An 8067-nucleotide genomic window follows, 5' to 3' on the forward strand; every position below is an offset into this window, starting at 1 on the left:
CCCAGCCCTGCCAAACTGACACACGCACAGGAGAAATAACAGGTCTTGCCTGCACAATTCCCGACCCGAACCCTTGCCTGTCCTGCCCAGAGCTGAGGGAAATCTGACGGAATATTAATAAACCACCTTTGTTAAGAGCAGTCATCAGCCCGGTCCTTCAGGCTTTGCAGGAATTTGTAGGGAACAGACCCAAATCCCAGTCCTACCTCTAAATTTCTAACAGCTTTCCTCGGAGAGATTCTGGACAGCAACACATACAACAGAAAGAAAAGACTGCAGAAGGAGTAACAGAAGGTTTGCCACAAAGAACAGAGGTTCCTGTTCTCCCTCATCAGGCTGGGACTGTAGGACCCAGTCTTTGCCATCAAGAGACCAGAGCGTTGTCATTAAGACTTAAACCTCTCCCCCACGGGTGTTTCTCAGAGAACTGGGCCAGCACTGAGCTACTCCCATGTGCCTGCAGTGCTTTGGGGAGGGGCAAGACAACATCCCACTTCTGCTTGGAAGAGAATGAAAAGTCATTCCCCTTCTCTCTCTCTCTGACCCAGCACCAAAGCAGTCCTGTAGGACAACATCGGACTAGGCCTGATTCAACTGGGAAAGAAAAAAATCCTAAACAAACAAACAAAACCACCCTGAATTTCAAGGTAAAAATATGCTGCCTCCTGAACAGGAGCACACAAAATGCATTGAAGCCAAACAGAAAATTACAAACCAGAAAAAAAAGAAAGAGCCAAACGAAATGCTCTGCCTGCCTTGATACGCTCTCTGACCATTCCAAAGGAGATTCTCCACAGATCAGAAGGAAGTACCAATCATTTGTCCTCTGTAACAAATGAACGACTTGGGTTTCTGCTGAGGGGCTGGACATGTCCAGTGAGGGTTCAGGGTCTGGTGGGTTGTTTATGGCAGATCCTGAGCAGCCCAGGCCAAACCCAACCACCCCCATTGCTGCTCCATCCCACATGGAGAATATTGATACTGTATAGAAATACTCCCCTTCTCTGCTACTTCAGCCTTCTTTACACATCCGTGGAGCAGGTTTTCTCCACCCTTTGTTCCCAGCAACAGCTCTCTAGCCCAAATCCCAGCTCCCACCAACACAAACTAAACACACCTAAGGCGATGGTTCCATCAGCACCTGGAATTCCAAGCTCACCGTTCCCTGGAATGCTCATCCCAACACTCACAGCAATCTTACCTCAGCCCACAGGCTCTCTGTCCTCAGAGGCAAACACAGCCTGCTCTGGCACTGTGTTTCCTCTCACTCCTGGTCTCCTGCAAACCCCAGGGAAATCCAATCCCTCAGACCCTGCACCCCTGGTCACGAGGGGAACTGGAGTTTGACCCGGATCCCAGCGCCCTGGACAAGTGTGTTCCCAGGAGCACAAGCCCGTGGCTCCATCCAGCCCATCCATCCCTCCTTTTCCCCCAGGGAGTCCCAAACCCTCCCCCAGCTCCCCTGCATCTGTTCCCCGGCCCAGCCCAGCTCCAGGCTCTCCCCCAGCGCTGTGTCAGCCCCAGCCCTGGCAGAGCTGCAAAGCTCGGCCGCCCGGGCTCCTGAAACCCCAAGCCAAGGCTCAGGCTCACCAATGGGGACCCACCTGCCCCACTCAGCACAGCCCAACCCCACAGCTCCGCTCCTGCCAGGCACTGGGGCTCACCCCCAGGGGGGCTTCACCAGCACCCAGTGGAAATTAAAATTACAGCCTGGGCAGGAAATTCAAATTACAGGCCAGCAGGACCACTCCTGGCCAAGGCCACCGGTCCGTGCGAGTCAGACCACTGACCACCCAGGGCTGGGGATTTTCGGGGGCACGCTTCCAGCTTTTATTCTCCAGAGACTCCAGTTCTTCCTGGCACCCCTTGCTTCAGTCTTCCCCTGTTCGAAGAGGTCACTTCAGTCTTTCGAGGGGCCAGATTGCCAAAGCCCGGCCGGTCCATTCCCACGAGGAAAGAAAGGTAGCTTTGTCTCGGACAGGATGCTGAGGGGGGAGACACAAAATAAAAGTTTAATTGAAAACAACTGCCGAGAAGAGAAAGCAATTCAAACAGAAGGCAGACAAGATTCGTGCAAAACCCAGTACATTTGACTTCAAAGGAGAATTATTTCCCTCTGCACCTCAGAGAAGGCAATTTTCACCCGGGTCCCGCTTCCCATCGTCGCACAAAAGGTGCTGACAACGTTTTTCGTGATGCCAGTGGGGAGCTATTAGAGCACACTGCACAGGGAACCCGAGCCTGCCCCTGGATCCCTGCAAGTGTTCCAGGCCAGGCTGGATGGGACTTGGAGCATCCAACCGGGGATGAGAGTGGAAGGTGTCTCTGCCCACGGAAGACAGGGTGGCCTTTAAAGGTCCCCTTCAAACCAAATCGCTCTCTCATTCCCCTCTGAAAGAACTCCCAAAGAGACACAGCAATCAAAGCAGAGGGACTGCACTCCCAGCTTTTCTTACCTGCAGGCACACACAGCACAGCACAGCACGCTGGACAGAAAAGCCACGGGGTTAGTCCTGCCAGAGGCGTCCGGCATAGTGTCCACGGCGACCGAAGGAAAAGAGGGAGCCTGGGAACACGGAGTAAACACACTGTCGTTAGGAGTACACCGAGCAACAGCCGGGTCATTCCCACAGGCAGCTTCGCTGTGCAGTCCCACAAAAAGCTCCGAGTCAGGACTGAAGCTCGGAGAAGCCCGGCACTGACCAAACACCGCCGCTCGCCGCCCCCGAGCGCCGGGCCCTGCCTCACAGTCGCCGCCTGGCGGACACGGCCGGGAGCGGCACTGCAGCCGCGCGCCCCCCCCCTTGCGAGACCCGCGGCGCCTTTCGCGAGGACGGGCCTTTCTTCCCTAAAACCTGCCCTTCCCTTGGAAAAGCTGAGCAATTCTCAGAGTTGCTGTTTCCATCCCAGCTTCCCAAAGGATTTCTCTCTCCTGGCAGCACAGACCGGGTCCCTGAGGCAGCGCAGACCCTCCCCGGGGAACTGCAATGCCAGGGCACATCCGAACCCGGCCCTGTCGCCTGCCGCTCTCTCCGCCCCTTCTCCCCGCGGCGGCACGCAGGTGCAAGTTTCTCCGCAGAGGTGAGAAACTTGCCTGTCGCTTCCCTGCCTGCAGTCCCCCGATGGCCGCGGGAGAGGCAGAAGAGCGGCCGCGTCCCCCCGCGCCCCCGCCGCTTACCCCGGGGACGATCTCCTGGAGAGCCCGACGTCGGATCTGCCGCCGTGGGTCGCTTCCAGGGGGGGAAGGCGGCGGCGCAGCCCCGACAGCATCTCCGGGGCACGGCGGGACAGAGCGGGAGCGGAGCGGGAGCGGAGCGGAACGGAGTGGCCGTCTGCCTGAGGTCCTCGCGCCTGCGCCGCGCGCCGCGGCGCCGAGAGGGGGGCTGCCCGCGCCGGTGCCTGCCGCCGCCCGCGAACCTGCCGCCCGCGCCCGGCGCCGCCGAGCGCCCCACCCTGTCCCAGCAGCGGGAAGCGGCGCGGCGAGACGGAGCTGCGGGCGCGGGGCGGGGGTCCGGGTCGGGGTGGAGGTCAGGCAACAGGATAGACGCCTCTCTGATGCAAGGGGGCCTCTCGACGCCATCTTTAGTGTGGTCTTGGCTAAGTTCCGGTCCTGGGGCGCCATCTTTACTGTGGGCTTGGCGGACTTTCGGGCCGGGGCCGCCATCTTTGTGTACGGCCTTGGAGGACTTCCGGTCCTGGCGCCGCCATCTTTCTTTTTGGGCGGCTTCGAGCACTTCCGGTCCGGAGGGCGCCATCTTTGGTGGTGCGCCGTCGAAAACAGTCCGGTCGCTCTCTACTTCCGGTGACCGAGTTTACCCAAATTAGCGTCCCTCCTCGCTAATTTCTGCGCTTTCACCAAAAAATCTTCATGTTATTCCCCCCACACATACCCCGGGAGAGACGGGAGACCGCAAGTCCCGCCGTGCCGCCGGAACTGGCCCTTAAGTTGAGTAGGGAGCGCTGCACCGGCACGAGAGCCACTGCGCATGCGTCACCGTTCCTTCTCCCGGCCGCCCTTAGTTACCACGTGATCGCCAGCGTTTTGCCAACGACTGCGCATGCGCCGCCGTCCCCACCTTGGTTGGCCCCTCCCCACCGCCCGGCTCCGCTGTCTCACTGCGCGCGCCTCGCCCGCTTTGCCGGGGCCCCTCCCTCACATTTCGCGGCTCCCCCTCCGCTGCTTTTTCGGCTCCCTGGGGTTCCCCCACCCATGTTTTGGGGTCCCCTTCTCACATTTTAGGGGTGACCCCCAATTTACGGGTCGGAGGGCGGGGCGGGGAGTAAACGGGGTGCCCAAGAAGGGTTGTTTTTCTGTTTCATTTCACTTTTATTTCCTTTTTAGTTTACTCGCTTTTTTTTTCTTTAATTTTCTTTTGTATTTTACATTCTTAATTTAATTATTTTTTTATTCTCTTTATTTTTCATTTTCTTTTCTTTCTCGTTTGGTTTTTATTTTTATTTTATTTTCAGTTTCCTTTTTTTTTTTTTAATTTTTAAAATGCTTCCCCTTTCCACCGCTCTTTTTCCCCTCAAGAAGCACTATTTTTGTGGCTTTTTTAAATCTTTTTTTCCCCAAGAGGGTCCCTTGTAATGGAAGGTTCCCCTCGATGGAACTCTTAAAATGGCACATAAAGAGGTTCGTCTCAATTTTAACTCTCAAAAATGAGGGACTAGAGGGATTCTCCCTCAATTTAAACCTTCAGATGATCAAAATGGCCTCATAAAGGTTTTCCCCTTCCATTTAAACCAAAAAATAAGGGAATAAGGGATTCCGTGTCAATTAAAACCTCTAAAATCATGGAAAAGGCAGGTTTTTCTTCAACTGAAACACTTCAAATCACAGCTGTAGGTGGGGTCGCCCTCAGTTTAAACAATTGTGGAGAAGGAGGTTTTCACCTCAATTTAAACCCATTTTCCCCTCAAACCCCTCATTTTCTGGGGTCACTGGAATGCACTGGGGAGGGATTGGGAAGATGAAATCAAAAGGCAGAATGAGAACAATCTTCCCTGCGCCCCCACTGTGCCCCACCTGCTTGGGTGCTGCTCCCCCTCCTGTGCTGCCCCTCAGCACAGGGCTCATCCCCCGGCCCCTTCCCTGGGCAATGCTCCATGTTCAGGAGCATCTGGGGGCTTCCCCAGGGCTGCGAGAGGCTCTCACCACCCCTCCTTGAGAGACCCTAATGCTCCACTGCTCCCCCCAGCAGCTCCCTGTGGAACGTGGGCCCAGGTGATCCCCAGGAGCTGCCCAGCAGGGCCCCCACCTCCTCAGCCATGAAGTCAGCTGAATTTCAGGGATCACCTCCTCCAAGCTTGGGAGCAATGCATCCCAACGGTGAGGAAATGGGGCAGAAATGCCATGAGGCTTCCATGGATGGATAAGGAGTTGCTGAGCAAACTGAGAGCAAAAGAAGCAGCTTTCAGGAAGTGGAAATGAGGACTGGTGGCTTGGGAGGAATACAGGGAAACTGTAAGAGAAGTTAGGGACAAGGTTAGGGAAGCCAAGGCCCATTAGAATTGAGTCTGGCCAAGGATATTAAGGATAACATGAAGGGATTCTATAGATATGTTGCAAGCAAGACGAGGGATAATATGGGTCCTCACCAGAAGGAAACAAGAGACCTGGCTACCCTGGACAAAGAGAAGGCTGAGGTTCTCAACAACTTCTATGCCTCAGTCTTCAACACCAAGTGCTGCAGCCACGCCACCCAAGTTAGGAAAGGCAAATGCAGGGGTTGAGAGAATGAAGACCCTGAGCCCCCTGTAGGAGAGGATAAGGTTTGAGACCATCTAAGGAACCTGAATGTAAACAAGTCCATGGGACCAAACAAAATCCATCCATAGGTCCTGAGGGAACTGGCAGACAAAGTTGCTAAGCCACTATCCATCATTTCTGAAAAATTGTGGCAGTTACATGAAGTCCCTGATGACTTGAAAAAGGGAAATATAACTCCCATTTTTAAAAAGGGGAAAGCAGAAGACCCAGGGAACTACAGACCAGTCAGTGTTACCTCTGCACCAAGCAAGATCATGGAGCAGATTCTCTTGAAAACTATGATAAGGCATATGGAAAACAAAGAGATGATTGGAAACAGCCAACGTGGCTTTATAAAGGCAAAATCATGTTTGACAAAATTGGTGATTTTCTATGATGGTGCTACAGCACTGGTGCGTGGGGAAGAGGAGGGGACCCTCAGTCAATTTGCAGAGGACAGGTTGGGTGAGAGTGTGTGTCTGCTACAGGACAGGAGGGCTCTACAGGGGGATCTGGAGAGGGACAGGGATTGGGCTGTCCAGGTGGATCCTGAAGCACCCCATTCCTCCACCCCTCCCTGACTACTCATGATTACTACGCCCTTTTCTCCTCTGGGTCCAGCGCCGCCACCACCGCTGGGACCTCAGACGGATGCAGAAGCCCCGGCGGCGCTGAACAAAGCGTGTCTGCGAGGCTTCCAGGTATCTCTGGAGCCAGGCACGGAGCTTCCCCGGGAACCATCCAGTGGTGGTGCTGCTGTATTGCACCTCCACGGAGCTGCTGCTGCTGCTGCTGCTGCAGCTTTCCAACACTGTGGGATTTACAATCACCACTAGTCTAGGGAGCAGCCTGGCCATCAGCACGGATCTTCTGCGTTGCAGTGTCATGTAGTCCCTGCTGCACTGTCCTGTGTTCTTATGTTTGGCTTCTTCTGTCCCCTCATTCATGTCCGGCCCTGGCAGCTCCACTGCAAGGCACTGGGGAGACTCTCTGCCCCCCAGCAGTCCCGGCAGCTCCACTGGCACCTCGGTCTGGAGCACCCTGCAGTCCCCTCCTCTGTATTGCTGCTGGGCCAGCTGTGCCTTCAGCTCGCTGTGCTGCTCCTCAATGAGCGCCGGGGAGTCCTGGGAGCTTTGGATGAACCTTGGGAAATGCTTCCTGTAGCTCATGGAGCTTCGTTGGGAGCTGCCAGGGGACGTGTCTGCCGATTCCTGCGCCCTGTCCACACTGCTCTGCTCCTCCGGCTGGGCTCTCGCTGCCCTCGGACACCTCCAGTTCTGCAGGATCCTCTGCAGGAACCACGGATGGCTGAGACAGGAGCAGCTCCTGGGCCCACCCCACAGCCCCCATGATGCTCCACGTGCCACCCCAGCCCACCCCAAACCAACCCAGCCCACAGAGCGGTGCAGAGGCACCTACCCAGAGACGCTTGTCCCGCAGCACGACAGCAACCAGGATGAGCTGCAGCACCAGGATCAGGACTGCAACCAGCTCCCCCATGGTGAACATGTCGAGGGACCTCATGGCACCATCCCTGCCACTCCAGGTCACCAGCACAGGCTGGGGACGAGCTTCCCCAGTGACCTGCGGGGTCCCAGTGATGGGATCCCAACACTGCTGGGGTGGCAGAGGCTGAGGTGGTGCCCACCCGCAGTGCCCTGTGTTCCATGGCCCGTTATAGCCCTTGGTGACATCATGGGGCAGGCAGAGCCCCCTTTGTGACATCACAGGACAGGCATGGCCCCTTTTATGACATCATGGGGCAGGCAGAGCCCCCTTTGTGACATCCCAGCTCAGGCGGGGCCCCCTTTGTGACACTGGGAGTTCCCAGGAGCCCCAGGGAGAGCCCTTGCTGCCTCAGGCAGTGACCCTGCATTCCAGGTTGTCCTGCTCAATCCGTTGGGATTCCTAAGGTCAGTCGGGTCGTAACAATTCCATTTGACATCACGAATCTGTTTTCAGCTGTTGTTGGATCTGTAACTGCTGGGGTTTAACTGGTTCATCGAATAAATCTCTTTTGAGTAGGTGGTTTATTTCAATGTCAGGAGCCTCCATGACACGAGGGCAGTGATCATCCCCCTGGGCCGGGCACGGTGAGGTCAGACCTCAAATCTTGGGGTCAGTTTTGGGCCCCACACGACAATAAAGACATTGAGGTGCTGGAGTATGTCTGGAGAAGGGCAATGGAGCTGAAGAAGGGTTTTGTGCTTTAACCCCACCTGCCAATTCAGTAAGGAAAAAAAAAAGGGAGAAAGAAACTCATAAGGTGAGACAATTTAGTAACTAGAAAAAAATTCTGAAAATATTGGAAGAGA

The 8067-nt window shown here is 55.5% G+C and overlaps 1 protein-coding gene and 1 long non-coding RNA gene across 2 annotated transcripts; one reads left to right on the forward strand and one right to left on the reverse strand.

The window, feature by feature from the left end:
• Window positions 1-6079: 6079 nt before the first annotated feature.
• LOC113999902 lies at window positions 6080-7815 on the reverse strand. Its single transcript, XM_027743702.2, has 2 exons — window positions 7172-7815; window positions 6080-7041 (listed from the first exon to the last, which is right to left on the reverse strand). Exons 1-2 carry the CDS (start codon window positions 7475-7477, stop codon window positions 6334-6336), a joined length of 1014 nt encoding a protein of 337 aa, XP_027599503.1. The 5' UTR covers window positions 7478-7815; the 3' UTR covers window positions 6080-6333.
• Window positions 7588-7919, forward strand: LOC113999903. The gene is made up of 2 exons (XR_003545026.2): window positions 7588-7665; window positions 7778-7919. It is a non-coding gene; the product is annotated as an uncharacterized LOC113999903 (long non-coding RNA).
• The last annotated feature ends 148 nt before the right edge of the window (window positions 7920-8067 follow it).

Source organism: Pipra filicauda, unplaced genomic scaffold, assembly GCF_003945595.2.
Source record: "Pipra filicauda isolate LSUMZ 115617 unplaced genomic scaffold, ASM394559v2 scaffold537_size357629_pilon, whole genome shotgun sequence".
NCBI lineage: Eukaryota > Metazoa > Chordata > Aves > Passeriformes > Pipridae > Pipra > Pipra filicauda.